Genomic DNA, 15831 nt, shown 5'->3' on the forward strand with positions numbered 1-15831 from the left:
TTGCAAATTGTACTAAGCCATGGTGGGATGGGCTGACCAGTGAATACAGCAATGTTATCCAAGGACAGACCCAATTCATCCAACTGCACCTCATACGAAGGCCTAGTGGACCAAAGGCAGATCATTTGTTCTGAAAAAGCATGGCCCACTGAGGAAGGTAAACACAACCCCAGGTAGGATGATGTGGTAAGGATCAAAGTTTCAAAGCATATAGTAAAGACAGTTGCAAAGAGTGGAGGTGCAGAGGAGGTTCATGAGACTGTGTACAGCTCTGGACTGGGGAAGTGCAAAGAGCCCCAGTGCAGAGCCAAAGTCCCTGATGATGAATGGGGTCGAGTCAAGGCCAAGATCCTGGCAGAGCTATCGACCAATGACCCATATTCTAGTTTTGATCAAATAAGAGCACAATAGATCTTTAGCAAGTGGTGGAAGAGAGGACACAGAAGATGTACAGTGCTCTTGTATATTTGATTCGTAGCTGCTTGATGTGGTATAAAGGTCAGCTTGCAGTCAAAGATAAGCCCCAAAAACTTTGTCTTAGGGACCATGGGTAGCACAACTTCACTAATACAGAGTTCATGATTGGGAAGATTACCCCACTGGCAGCAGAAGTGCATTAATATAGTTTTATAGAGAGAGAAGTTAAAACCATTTGCTGTGTTCCACTTCACTAAATGTTGAGAGCAAAATGTAGCTGCCGTTCAATATACCTCATGTTCGACAACTGACGAGATGTGAAAGTCATCAACATAAAGCCCATTTGGCAGTTGTTCAGTCATGGCATTAATCTTTATACAGAAAAGTGCAACACTCAAAACACAGCCCTGAGGGACTCCAGGTTCCTATAGAAAAGAAAGGGAAAGTATTGAACCCATACGAACTTGGTATTGCCTGTCCATTAAAAATTTAATAAAAATTGGCAAATGACTACACAACCCATTTATGTGGAGGTCTTGCAAAATGCCATACCTCAATGTAGTTTCATAAGCCTTCTCAAGGTTAAAGAATATTGATACAAGATGTTATCTGAGAAAGGCTTCTTTGATTGATGTTTCAAGTCAAATCAGGTGGACCATGGTAGAGCACTGTTGTCAGAACCCACAGTGGGTGAGCAAGAGGAAGTTGTTTCATTCGAGGAACCAAAAAAGACAAGCAATAACCATCCTTTCCAAAGTCTTACAAAAACAGCTCATCAAAGCAACTAGACAATAGTTTGAAGGAATCTTGGGATCCTTCCCAGGCTTAGAGAAAGGTAGGACAATAATTTGGTACCAGGCATCAGGATAAACACTCAAAAAATAGCAAGAAAAGCAGGAGATAGATGGTGCAGGATCTTGTAAAGTACATTATCAGGTTTGACCAATGTGCTGCCAGTTTGAGTTCACCAATGTAAAGGAGCAATTACACCCATAGAGAAAACCAGCTTCAAAGAAAAGAGATGATAGCTCTGCCCGAGTCTTAATGGCTAAGAAATTGGAGGATGAAGCAGAAGTGCTAGATACCCAGTAAAAGCTTTCACCTAGAGTATCAGCTACTTTTTGGCAATCAGAGAGTAAGGTTGAGGGGAACAAAATAAAATTTAGAAAACTTGGCTGATCTTTAGGAAAAGTTACTCTCCAATTCTTACAATTGAGACATTAATCATTAACATTTAGTTAGTGTCTAGTGTGAAGCATCATCAAACAAAAATGTTCTTCCTTCTATATACTTTCACAGCTTGATTTTGTTTGTGTTAATTTCATTTTATTTCATTCATATACATGTTTAAAGCTATGCTATTTGTGAAATTTTCTATAAAGTTAATCAAGCTCAAATTTTTTTTTCCCTATAAAACTACTAATTTTCCTATTTTCAGATTGTTTTGAGTCATTTAACCATTTCTCAAACAGATCATGGGTCAAAAGCCATGTCATTTGTTGACTTGGATTCAAACGTTTAGCTACTATTTTATGAATTTGGGAATATAATTCAAACTAACATTATGATGAGTTATCTTCTAAATTTAAAAGTAAGTGTTAAAAGAACACTTAAATATAGATTATAGTGTTTCATGTGGTAAGTCAAATATAGTACTGTTTAAAATTAGATGTTTGTGATGTCAAAATACTAAATCTATAATTACATTCAAATTAGGAACTCAAATTACTAATATTTATAAGCTGAAATATAAAATAAGAACCTCATATTTTATTCTGCTGACATATGGATTACGTACCAAATCAAACATATTGGCCCCATTCAGTTCCACTTTTAAAAGAGGTCCTTTACATACAATTACTTCAATACATGACATGTGAATAACCACGTAGCAGTTTAGAATGCCCCCTAGTGGTTTTCTCAGCCATTTTATGCTGTGAAAAGGCTAGCACATACTTTTGAACCAAGATTTCAAGGTAGGTAGGTTGTGTTTTTAGTCTGCTTGAAATTTCTTATTCTTTAAAATCTAAATAAATCTTAGTTAGTAAGCTACATACGTTACAGTGGATTTTACATATCAGTATAGTTATTTATGAATTTTTGGTTATTCAATTGTATATATAAAACCTTAAAAAAATTTTGTTTGATATCCTCCACATATGGAATTTTAAAAGACTACACCCTCTGTCCAGCAGCAAACGAATTCAAAAATTGTAGCAAGAAGAGAATTGTTTCCTTTACTTTTTATTGTTTTATATTTTAAGACACACAAATTTAATAATTTATTTCTAAATAGTAATAATCTAAATACATAAAAACACTAGTTCACTAAAACACTGCCAAGAAAGGGAAGAATGAAAATCCATTTTATAATACTGGATACATAACATGAGGGCACACAAAATACATCAATACAAGTTATATAATGTTAGGTAGGCATGACTGGTAGGTCAATATAATAAATATAAATACATTTTTATTTTTGTTAGAATATGTAGTCATCCAAGCATGAGAAAAGTATAATTTATATTTCCTAATTTTTTTTTATGATTGTTACAAGGTTGATCAAGTGAGACCCCACATAGTTGGAGTATAGTAAATAACAAAATAAATTTTAAATGTGTATTTTCAGTGAGAATAATAATAAATTATTATAAAAGTCCAAAGTCTGTATCAACAGTTATAGTGCAAATATTTAACATGCAAATATGTAAATAAACTTGTGTATATTATGTCAAGCCCATTATAAAAGGGTTAAAAACATTTTAAACATTTTTAAATTGATAAATATCTTCAAGTGTGGTAATTTGTATTTTATATTTTGAGTCCTAAAAGTGTTGTAATTTAAAAATAATTCTTACATTTAAAATGGTAAAACTTAAAAATACTTATAAATGCATGTTATAGATAACATATAATTCACGAAAAAACTAATTTATACTGAACAAAAAGCAAACAGTACAACATTTGGTAACTTGGTAAGGAAGTTTGTGATGACACCAGAAGGCTTCTCTGTGGAGATTATGATGATTCACAAAATGTAAATTAAAGTATGAAAAATATTAAAAACCACGGTAATACAAAAATATATTCTAACTACACAATTTTTCTAATCCCACTATCAGTGTAAAAAACTTAGAAATAATTAACTTTACACACATAAAAAAGACAAGATTTTATAAGAGAAATTGTTGGTAAAGTCAAAAGCTTAAAAATAGCAGGTTAAAATGTATTATTTCATGTTATACACTGACTAGAATAACTAGAAAAACATGCATGCTAAGAAATTAATAAAATTAACTTAAGTTTTACTATACCAGAAAGTATTTAGATGGCATTGACCATAGCTAGACATTTGTTTTCTTTTTACAGTGCCTCCTACCTGGTTCAAACTAGTTATAATTATATAGTCTATTCCTGTAAACCCATTAACGACTTCACACTATTGCATACTTTCAATGTTTTAGTTCAGGTCTAGTAATTTCTAAAATCAAAGTTAAATGAACATGTCATTCAAAAGTCAACATTTGTTTTAAGCAAACAAAATTAATATTAGCTTGCTGTAATTTTTTAATTAAAGCAATATTTTCGTAAGTAACAATAGTTGCACTTGTAAGTTGTTGTATGTAAGCAATGTATTGAGCTATACAGTAACTTAGATATCAAGATCAGCAAGCATCATTGCATCTGGTTACATTATCAATTACCACTAAGCCACACACCCTCACATTCATGAGTTGTGAACATGCAAGAACACATGCACACCTGCAATTACACCAATAGTAGTAGTAATACCCATTATATCTATTATTTGGATAGATGGAATATACAAAAATAGTTACAATTGATTAGTTGGTTATTTTTGTGGCATTGATTATAATTTTTATTAACTATTGCTTAATTTGATTTCTTAATCAAATTAACTGCTCACTTTTTTTTTGTTCTTACAAACCTTATAAACATTATGCTTTCATTCTCACCACTCCCTAAAGCAAACATTTCTGGATTCATTAATATCTGCCATTTTCCTTATCTAATAAAACATTTTGTTTTTGAAATCCATCTACAACTTACCATAAGGTAAGCAAGTTCTGTAAGAATAGTGTACTCATTTTTCTGAGTCTCCTCAAAAACTGTAATCAAACCCACATTTCTAAATCATAACCTAATCTTTTGCACTCTAGAGTTGCTGTGAGAAGTGATGAAAGCCATCATATAATAAAAGTTTACATTGGAAATAAGGTTTATTTAAAAATAAATGGTTGGTTTAATTTCTTCTGGAGGGGGAGTCTTGTTGTTCATAAGTTAGTCATGTTTAAGTTTTCTTTAGCTTCCAATTGTGTCCTCTCACATTACTGCTTGTAGTATCCTTATGAAAAGAACCTTCTGAACTTATGGATTCTTGATCTCTGAAACAATTATGTATCTCCAAGCTCTTTTCTTCCAAATGGAGGCCACCAGCTTATGGGAGTTTAAGAAGGGAATCGATGAAAACCAAAAAAAATAGTGTATGTTTAAAATTTTCATTTCAAATTTTATTTCCATAGAAATAAATGTACAAGGACAGCCTTAAAGGACCAAATGGTCCCTTGTTCTGTATCAATTATTAGGGAAAACACGTGAATAGACTTCAACCTATCCTCATGCCATAATCTCTTACACATCAGGAATCCTTCTGGTGGTACTTCACCACCACATAATCTTAATATCCTTTCCTAAATAAATTGACCAAAATGGAACAAATATTCCAAATTAGATTTAAGAAGTTCTTAGGTGAATCAATAACCACCAGCTCTCTGAATTCAATAGATGATGTATAGGTCTTAATATTTTACTTGCTTTAGTATTAGTTAACTGTATATTGCCTGCACAGCTATAGTTAGTTCATATTTGTGCTTAGATATTTCATCAACTTAATGTAGTTTTTCAAGATGTTGTGACAAACAATATACATAACCTTACTTCTGTTATGATATACTCTTTTACACTGTTGGTTCTAGCTTGATGCATTTTACTTCACTAATAATACCTGTGTGTTTTTAATATGCTAACATTACTGTAGTGGAAATTTAAAACATACCAATAGCAAGAATTCCTCCTTTTTTGTCATTGCTGTCACTGCTTGAAACCATTTCAAAAATGTGACGATTGAAGAAATCCATAAAACCCTGCACCTCTTCTACAGATATCTCCATTAACTCTGTAGTTACGTGATGTTGGAGTTCCCGTGCTGTTTTCTGACGTGTTTCTTCATTTCGGCTCCTTAGGCCAGTGACAAACTGCATCATCTGAGCTGTCATTTCTACACTTTTCTTAAATTAGTTTTACAGTAGTCCTGTATAATTAAACATATATATAAAAATAAAATTATACTTCAACTTTGTTTCCAAAATACCAAAATTCAAATATTATTTGGATATAATACTAACTCAGTAACTGTCTAAATCACTAAATACATCTTAAGACAAATTGTTTAATAATTAATAGATAATTAATGTTTAATGTAAATACCTATGAAGTGGAACTTAGCAAGTCTACTTTAAATGAGTATGCTAATGTGATCAAGTTTAATACTACAGAACTAGTAGTAATACAAATACTAACTGAAGAAAGTTTAATATTACCTTCTAGCCCGAAAATCACAACAGTAATATGAAGCCTAACCGTATTAAAAATGCTACTGTTACATATTATTACAATTATATTTATTAGAAATTAATCACGAACACTGAACAAAGTATTAAACTTCAAATTAATCTCTTGCATAATTTAAATATAACAAGTATACGTTTTCTATCCTAAGTCTCGACTCTTCTTTTATAATATTCAAAGCAGCTTTTAGAAACTTTTCGAGATTGAAATTAACAACAGATTTTACAAACTACTCTTAGTTCATATTATCACGTTTTTCGATTTCATCATAGACCAGGTAGGCCCATATCAAACAGTTTTGCTGACACTAAGAGCGATCCTAGCGACTGCAGTAAAAACTACGTAATATGTCAAGTCTAAATGGCTTTGTATTCGTAATCCTAAAACAAAATTAGTTCAAAATTCTTATTAATTTGTAATTAATGTAAAATATTATGCTAATATTTTTTCATTATTAACCAGATAGTGTTAAAATATTATAAATATCAATATTAGCAAATGTTTATGGACTACACAAGATCTATTGGTCCTTCTTGGTTGACCTATCCGCTAAACTAAACTAAAACTCTCCAATAAATAGACAAAAAAAATAAAACTTAAAGCCAGTTTTTGCATTAATATAGCTATCAAGCTTTCTATTAAAATCACTTAAATTTACTGCCTCCACAACATCCCAAAGCAACCCGTTCCAAAGGCCAACTACACTGTTAAAACATAAAATTGTCTTACCTGAAGATTACTTGATCCTACCTTGCCAAAATTTATATTTGTGTCCCCTAGTCATACTGTTTTCCACGCTGAGTTGGAAAAATTATGCATCAAAACTATCAATTCCTTTTTTCTTTTTTCAAATGAAAACGATTTGAGAAATACCATCTCCTCCTCGTATGCAATTCTTCCATTCTAGGAACCTTTTCAACAATTTAATATCTTTTCTGGTGTAAGGAGCCCAAGACTGAAAACAATACTACAAGTGTGGCCTAACAATGAAATTATAGCCTTGTTACACTTGTGTTGAATATTTCTGACAACCTAAAATCCTATTCGGCTTACTTCTCACAACAGCAAAATGCTTGTATGGCTTAAGAGACAGATCGTTGTTACAACAAAATCCATTTCTTTTATGACACCATTAAGGCTATTCCCATCCAAATTATGACAGCACATATACATTGCCTTGCATTTATTATAATAAAAGCCCATCTGCCATTTAATCACGCAATTCACTAAATCATCAAAATCCATTTGTAACTCAGCAGCATCCTCTTCACAATTAGCAACAATTGTTAATATTGACCTTAATATTGTCAGCAAATTTAACTCATTTATTGACCATTCCTTCCTCTGCCTCACTGATGCAAATCAGTAAGTTTGTTTGTTTTTGTTTTTGAATTTCGCACAAAGCTACTCGAGGGCTATCTGTGCTAGCCGTCCCTAATTTAGCAGTGTAAGACTAGAGGGAAGGCAGCTAGTCATCACCACCCACCGCCAACTCTTGGGCTATTCTTTTACCAACGAATAGTGAGATTGACCATCACATTATAATGCCCCTACGGCTGGGGGAGCGAGCATGTTTGGCGCGAAGGGGATGCGAACCCGCGACCCTCAGCTTACGAGTCGCACGCCTTAACACGCTTAGCAATGCCGGGGCCAAATCAGAAAGAGCAATAGCGCTATGACAGAGCCTTGAGGTATCCAATTTGTGACATTAATTGAGTTTGACTAAACTCAGTTTATAACAACACTCTCTTTTCTTCCATCTAACCACTCTTCTATCCAATTAGCTAACTTATGTCCCATACCTAAAAAAAAATTATTGTGGTACCTTGTCAAATGTTTTTTGAAAATCCATATACATCAAATACACACTCGTGCCGTAATCGACATAGGCAGTAATCTATTAAATGAATGTCGAAAGATTTGTAAGGCGCGATTCCCTTAATGAAATTGTGTTGACTATCTGATAAAATTCTAAACTTTGTTAGAAGACATTGTAAAGTATCTTTTATCAGACTTTCTAAAACTTTTTCCCACAACTGATGTAAGACTAGTAGGCTGATAATTGCTGGGACAATTTCTATTACCTCCTTTGAAGATAGGAGTAGCATTAGCTAATTTCCATTTGTTGATACTTGTCCACTATTCAAGAACTTACAGAACGTTCTGCCAAGTGACTCACATATCCAGTCCTTGACCTCTCTTAAAAGCCCTGGAAACATATTTGACACAGGAGCTTTGTCGTTCTTTAATCTTCCCAATGTTATTTTAACAAGCTCAGAATTAATGCAATTCTCCTGTTTAGCTTTGTGTTCATCTGTTAATTGTTCAAGATGAGTAATACTGCTTAAGTCTTCGTCATTAAAAAGTGAAGATAAAAAAGAATTTGATAATTTAACCATTTCATAATTATCAGATACAAGCCTTCCTTTATTATCACTCAAGGGTTCTATCTCCACCCTGATATTTTGTTTACCTCTAATGTACTTCAACTAATTCTTACTGTCAATTTTATGTATTCAGCCAAATATGTTCTCATACATCCTTATGGATGTCTTAATTTTTTGTTTAACTAACTTTCTTGATCTGTTATCATACCAGTCAATTTAAAGTTCTTAAATTGTGATTCTTTTCTTGAATTTTATCTGTGTGAATTTTACACCCTTTTCGAGTCAACCTGGCTTTTTACTTGCAACTACTCTTTTATTTCTCCAAGGAAAATATTTGTTTTTAATGCTGCATTTTTTCTTTTCACATTTGCTCAGTATCTCTCAATAACTCAACTTTTCAATTCACAACAGGTAGTTCTTGTTGCACCTCTTCAAAATTTGTTTTTTGAAACTTGAAATGAAAATATCGTTATTCCTGATTTGTACATGCAGAAAAACGTCAAACCCAATACGATCAAAATCACTTGATTTCCATCCTTTCAACCATTACTGCATTAGACATTAACATTATTATTAACAGTATTAGACATTATTTCTAGTAGATACCTTGACCACTTGGTGACGAAATCCACCTTGAACAGTTTCTAGAAACCTTTTTTTCCTCATGATTTGACTCTAGCATTTCTTAATCAGTATGTCTGAAATATAAAATCACTCATGATCATGGCTCATTAACAACTGCAATCTTAATCTCACTGTAACGTTTATCGCTAATTTTATCAGTTTTATTTGGTGGGCTGTAACAAATTCCTACTAAGAGCTTTTTCCCTTGATATACACTAACACTAACGGTGTAAACCATCCGTTTCAAAAAGTTTCGTCCTTCCATTGAACTACTCCCAGAAGTCCAACCAGTTAACCTGTTCATTCTTATTATTAATTTTAGCCTAGCATTTAGGCTTAGTGACTTACTTCAAACTTTATCTCCACAGCTAATTATTGGTAGTATCCCTGATACAATTAGTAATTTATGGCCTTTATCTTTAAATGTTTTTACCGAAACCTTCTATTTATTAATTAACTCCTTTATCTTACTCCTCCTTCATTATATCTCTTGTTCTGTGCGTTATGACTTCTACTTGTGTTCCAGGGTAGAATAAACTAACTTTTTTCTCCCTGTTTGCTACACAGACTACTCTATCTACACGTCGTGTCAAGAATCACTTACAACAGTAGCCTCTTTAAGTTCGTAATCTATATTCTTCTCTATTCCTTTTGCTTTCTCTCCCTTCAAAAGTTCCTTGTCTAGATAAGCCAAGGGCTGAAATCTTTTACGCAACAGTATAGAATCTTCACAATTAGGTTCACTACTTTTAATTTTAATACTACCCTTTCTAACTTCCCGATTGCCATTATTAATCTTAGTTGATGCTTCCCATGCATTTAAAAGTTTAAGCTTTTCTTGAAGTCCTGCTACCATTTTCTACAGTTTATACTTCTCTTCATCTATTTCCTTAAGGCAGCTTCCAGCTTTTGTCCAACCTGCAACATATAAATCAAATATACTCACTATTGTGTGTGTGTATGTTTTTTTCTTATAGCAAAGTTATATCAGGCTATCTGGTATGTCCACCAACGAGAACGAGTTAACTAGTTTTAAAAATGTATTTGTTAAGTAAACAATGTATTTTATTTTTCTTACAGTTTTGTTGCAAGTTGAATTATAATCTCGCCTAAAAAAACGTTACATATACTAAGCATAATGTAACGTTATACTACTAAAATCTAAATTAAAACTTATATCTACTATTTTAGTCCCTAATCCTACTTTGTGATAAGATATACTCTAGCTTTTGCATAATACAAAGAGTAGAAGGCTACTAAGTGTATTTTGCACTTTTGTTAGCATTTTTTGTTGGTTCTGTTGGTATCATGTGAGACTATATTTTTAGTGATGATCATAATGTTGCATGATGTGTGCCACACAGTGGAAACTGCTTGAGACAAGATAAATCCCATAGAGAATTGTTAAGTGTTCTTTATGTCGAATTCTAATTCGAGGAGCTGCAAGATGTTATTGTTACTTAATCTTTGTTATCGCTCCTTCTCAAAGTGAGCTGAAGCTTATTTATTTGTAGATGTATTAGCATAGAGTATCGTGGATACGTTAGCCAACAATTGGATAGTGTTAGGTGTGATGAAGACTTGTATTTAGCCTTACTAACCCCAGTCTGATGGTTTGTCAGATTATATTATATGTATTAATGAGTAGATGTAAAAGAGCGTGCTTTTCTTATTGCAAAGCCACATCGGGCTATTTGCTGAGCCTACCAAGGGGAATCGAGCCCCTGATTTAAGCGTTGTAAGTCCGTCGACTTACCGCTGTACTAGCAGTAGCCATAGATGTAAAAGAACTGACAGTGATGAACACTTAATTGCCATATGTGATGATGGCATATTTAGTAATATTACAGGGTTGAACAAACTGTTTTCTGAGCTGTCTCATATCTGGTACTAAGTGTTAATCCCTGTGGATATGATTTATGGTCCTCCAATATGGGGAAGAATACATAGTGTGCTTCAGATCAATTGTGTTTAATGCACGTGAATGCATTGAACAACAACTTGAAAAAATCAAAATAACATAAGTACTACAATTGGATGGTGATAGGATGGATGTTCCACAAAAGTTACTGAGTGTGTCGTTGTGGTATGTACCAACTGCACAAAAGCAGTTTGGATCTGGCTAGATGATTCCATACCTGATACTCCAGTAAATTAGTCCTCTAATATACGCGTTACAACAGATGTAAGGCATATGAAGTTGCGTTAAATTGCTAACTAAGGCCATTCACCTATAAAATCGTAGCAACACAATCCGCTTATGGCAACATTATCCATTTACAAAAATACCACGTACCTTCGTAAAACTTATGTACGTTAAAACTATAAAGTAGCATGTGTAAAATGAAATATTTTGTCAAGAAAAGAAAATCGTAGTTATATGGATAATATAAAGCCAAGCTGGTGAAACAGTAAGTTTGTCATTAAAATAGTGGATTTACTTGTAACATAATAAAATCTAGACACTGATGACATATTGAGACATTATAATTAAGATCATCATGGTGGCTTAATAACGTGGTTTCTGGACGACTTTGTCGTCATAACAATTTAACCTGTCATGGACCAGCACCATAGGGCAAAACAAAAGATAACGTCATAGGAGGACCTTTCTCAATGCAACCCTGTGTAAGATTTTTTATGTAAGTGTCTTTCATTTGTCGGTTAGGTGATATCTAGATGTTATGGCTCAACTATTATAATGAGAGTTACCAGTTACGTAGTTTCGCATGTAACCATCGGTAAATGTGAGGTTTCTTTGTCTAGTCCTAGGATAGCCCAGTAGAACTTGATCATCAGTAGTCAGTCCAATGATCCAGTGAAAGTGCACATATTGGTTTAGTTTTTAAAAAAATTGCTTCTCTTGTGTATCGATTTTTGTTCAGCAATGTTGTTACATTTAATACTGAGTTAGTTAGGAAGAGATTTAGAACTTCTCAATAATTGATATCTTGATGTCTTCTGTTTTTAGTAAACCTATCTAATAACCTTAAAATATAGTAAGTTCATCTAACTACATCAGAAATGCTCACAGGAGGGCTACCAGGAGTAGTCCAAAGACGAAATGATTATATTACAGGGATAAGTTAAAATTTCGTTATCGATTTTTCTTATGAGAATTTGGGTAAAGTTTACCTTATTAAATCTTCCAAAATCATTCAAATGATCAATAAAATACAGTCCTACGGACTTTTGTGATGTGTTATGAAACTAACATGATGAGAAAACACAAATTTTAGATTGTAAAATACAGCCTAGGCTCAAGCTAAGATAATTTTATTTTTCTAGTGGGATAACTAGCTTATGAAATTACTTACCAGCAGTAAAAGCTCATGTCCAGCAACTTAAATGAGTTTAAGAATAGATACGTTGAAAATAGATTGTGGTAAAATTGAGTTTTTGTTTTTTGTAAATTTTGGTGTACAGGGACATCATTAAATGGCAAACTTATTCCTTGTTGGACGTTCCTTTTGTTATGTCATGTTCTAATGATGACCTGTGAAAATATAACATTCTCCAAGACCAGGAATTTCAAAAGAGACTACTTTATTCTTAAATTAGGTTACTCCGTTAAATTTATTTCTCTACATTATCTATATATGTTGTAGCTGAAACAGCTATAAATATAATTTTTTTTTTCATGATTATATAATTTAAAATAAATCTTTATTCTAATAGATTCAGGAAAATACATGTAACTATGACATTCTCATTCATCTGATAGGGCTAATTCTTTTTCACAGGTAAAGTTTAAGCATTAATTTGATGTTTTCTTTCTTGGGTGTCTTGGGAAGTAAAATATTCAAATAGATAATGCAGAAAATTTTCAAATAGGTTGGTTCCCTCAGTGGCTTAGTAATAAGTCTGAAAGCTTATAATGCTGAAAATTGGTTTTTGATACCTGTGTTGTTGGAAAGCACAAATAGTCTATTTTGTAGCTTTGAGCTTAACAGCAAACAATCAAACTACTTTAGCTTATGACTGTATGAAAATTGTAAGTCCTGGTTCGAAGTATATATATCTCATCTCACACGATTGATTTTCTCAGTCTTCCACTGGCCTCTAATGTATTGGGAAAACATTTTTTCGCTTAACGAACTAGACGTCTGAGATACTCATTTAGCATGCAACTCTCTACCACACGCTCTCCTAAGTCAATTAGTTTCCTTCGTATTACTTTAGTGAATTTCATTTATTTGCTGGCACAATACGAATTAGATGAAATTCTCGATGGCTTTCAATTTCATTAACGCTTTCCCCGATATACGAGACTTTGTTCATATTTGTTTCCCACCAGTAGCACAACGGTACGTCTGCGATTTCACGCCACTAGAAACCAGGTTTCGATACTCGCGGTGGGCAGAGCACAGGTAATCTCTTGTATAGCTTTGGGCTTTATTCCACACAAACAATCAGTCAATCATACTTGTTATTTAAAAAAAAATGGTTGGTTTGCAGTTTCTTGCATTTTTGTGTTACCGATTATATTTTATATTTTTACACAATATACAGTAAATTACAAATTCAAAAAAATACCGTGATTACAGCCACACCTCCTAAATTTATTGGTGACACACAAACTTCTGTTACCCAAGTCTCGGGATTGACATTATCTGTCCAGGAGGGGCAAGCCTTGGTTTGTCGAGAGTTAGCTTTTTACATAGGATATGGACGTCCTTTGCAATGATCAGCGCTTCTTAAGGCTGATAAGATTGTTCACAATGAGGATGATTTAGACAACCTTCTTCCTTCTCCTTCCTTTGCCACACATGCATGTCCTGCACCTTTGGAGGAGGTTCGTTCTTTTACTCTGTTTCTTCAATCAGCTACACGGGTTTGTCACATTTTGAATGTTTCGTATAATGCCCTTCCTTCCCTTTTGTGTGATATCCCTAACTCAGCTTGTTTGTTGTTCTCCTTAATTTCACTCTTAGGATTATGCACAGCAGTTTTTACCACAATTAATTTTATGGGTTAATATGCTTTTGCTCTCTCAATTTTCTGACCAGCTTGATTTAGCATTTCATTGCCCTTCAAATTCTTATTTGAATTTCAAACAATTACATCCATTGTAACTCTTTTAGACTTCTAATCTTGAGGTTTCTGTATCATTTTCACAGGCATAGTTTTCGAGGATTTGTCTTACATTTACTAGTGTTTTGTGTTACTTCTCCTCTTTGCACGTTTTGTTCAACGTCTTCGTCGTTCTCTCAATAATTTCTCGGAGTGCTACAGTTTCCTTCGACTTTGATGAGGTTCTTTTTATCATCCCTTTCTCTACTTACTTGACTGCTTTGTTGGGGAGAGATGCACTGTATATATATTTACATCAACATACTACACCAAAGAATTAGAACAGCTTCCAGAAAAGTTGTTATGCAATATATAAAATAATCTTTAAAGATCACTATTTTTCGGGATCATTCTGATTATTTGAGGTTCCGTATTGACGAGGGCAGGTTGCAAACTTCTCTTTCTTACCTGGCTAATCGTTTATCACAGTCTTCTTCCTCCACAGCTCCTAATCCTATTCCTTTTCCGGTCCTCCCGCTTCCACGCCTCGTTCTTTTCCTGTATCTCGAAGTTCTTATATATCCTTAGCCTCGTTTCTCTGTGCGTCTCAAGGATTTCGATAGGAGTAGCAGGAATTATAGGGTGGGACAGATTCTGTGGAAGTCAAACGCACCACTTTATTGACATTTGGAAGATCTTCATCACTAATCCTTGTGCTCTTTAGGCGTTGTCAAATTATCTTTCTATCCAATTAAGATCGTCACCTCCTTTTTCCTTGTCTGCAGTTCCTCTCCTTCATCCAAGGAATCCCGTCTCAAGTAATCGTTTTCCCATAGCAATGAAAGTCTTTCTTCTCAAGGAAGCTATCGAGTCAATATTTCTTATTATACTGGATTTTTACTGTGGCTTCTTGTTGTCTTCAAGAAACTGTGTAATGAGATCCATTATCGATCTCTTTCATCTAAATTAGTTTCTGGATCCTCCTAATTTTACTATAGAGTCATTCTGTCCATTCGTTGGGTTTTCACTACAGCTCTTTGGGTAACAAAATTGACATAGCAGATGCATACCTACACGTTCTCACCTTTTTAATTTATCCACAAAGAGCATGTTTTCCAGTTCCAGGCTCTTTTATTTGGGTTTACTTTGTCTCTTACAATTTCTGTTGGGTAGTTAGGATCTTCATTTGACTTTTACATTCGTTATATGAATGTCTGGTTTAGTTTTACTATTTTCGGTTTGGCATCTTCCAACTTCAGCCATGTGCTCCTGGAGGAAGCAGCTCATACGGGTTAGTTAATCGAAGAGGAGAAGTCTATCCTTTCTCCCACATAGTACATACTTCACTTAGGAGTTTTTCAGCTTCCACCTCAGTTGAGCTCAGTTTTAACCACTACCTTTTTGGGATATGGAGCTGTTGATCATCAAAATCCTAACCTCCCATTTTCTTCCAGTTCAAAAGTTTCTAACTCTTTTCGAAATGTGGGCTCCCTTGAAACTCTATAGCTTCTCGATCATGGTCGCACATATATTCCCTCCAGTAGGAATTCCACAACTGATTGAGCTTCAGCTTTCTTTTTCCTTTGAACTGCTTTGCTTGGTAATTGGACAGAGATAACACTACAGCTGCTTTTTTCCCTCACCTCCTTATCTGGACCTGCATTTTTTACTATTGATTTTCTTGTAGGTTGCAGTGCATATCTCGATACCTGTGAAATTTCTGAGAGTTAAACTAATT

At 33.7% G+C, this 15831-nt stretch overlaps 1 protein-coding gene across 3 annotated transcripts in view; it reads right to left on the bottom strand.

Moving 5' to 3' along the window:
• The window catches only part of mTor (serine/threonine-protein kinase Tor), a 218302-nt gene extending 211924 nt beyond the window's left edge, over positions 1-6378 (bottom strand). For 2 of the 3 annotated variants that reach the window (XM_076464082.1, XM_076464079.1), the window contains exons 1-2: positions 6042-6378; positions 5498-5752 (exon numbers count right to left, since the gene is read on the bottom strand). In XM_076464082.1, coding sequence (XP_076320197.1) covers positions 5498-5717 — 220 coding nt within the window. In that variant the 5' untranslated portion in view covers positions 5718-5752; positions 6042-6378. The remainder of the gene's footprint in view (positions 1-5497; positions 5753-6041) is intronic. The other variant, XM_076464080.1, reaches the window with a different exon arrangement.
• Positions 6379-15831: the final 9453 nt, after the last annotated feature.

The sequence above is a fragment of the Tachypleus tridentatus genome, chromosome 10 (genome assembly GCF_004210375.1).
Source record: "Tachypleus tridentatus isolate NWPU-2018 chromosome 10, ASM421037v1, whole genome shotgun sequence".
Taxonomy (NCBI): domain Eukaryota; kingdom Metazoa; phylum Arthropoda; class Merostomata; order Xiphosura; family Limulidae; genus Tachypleus; species Tachypleus tridentatus.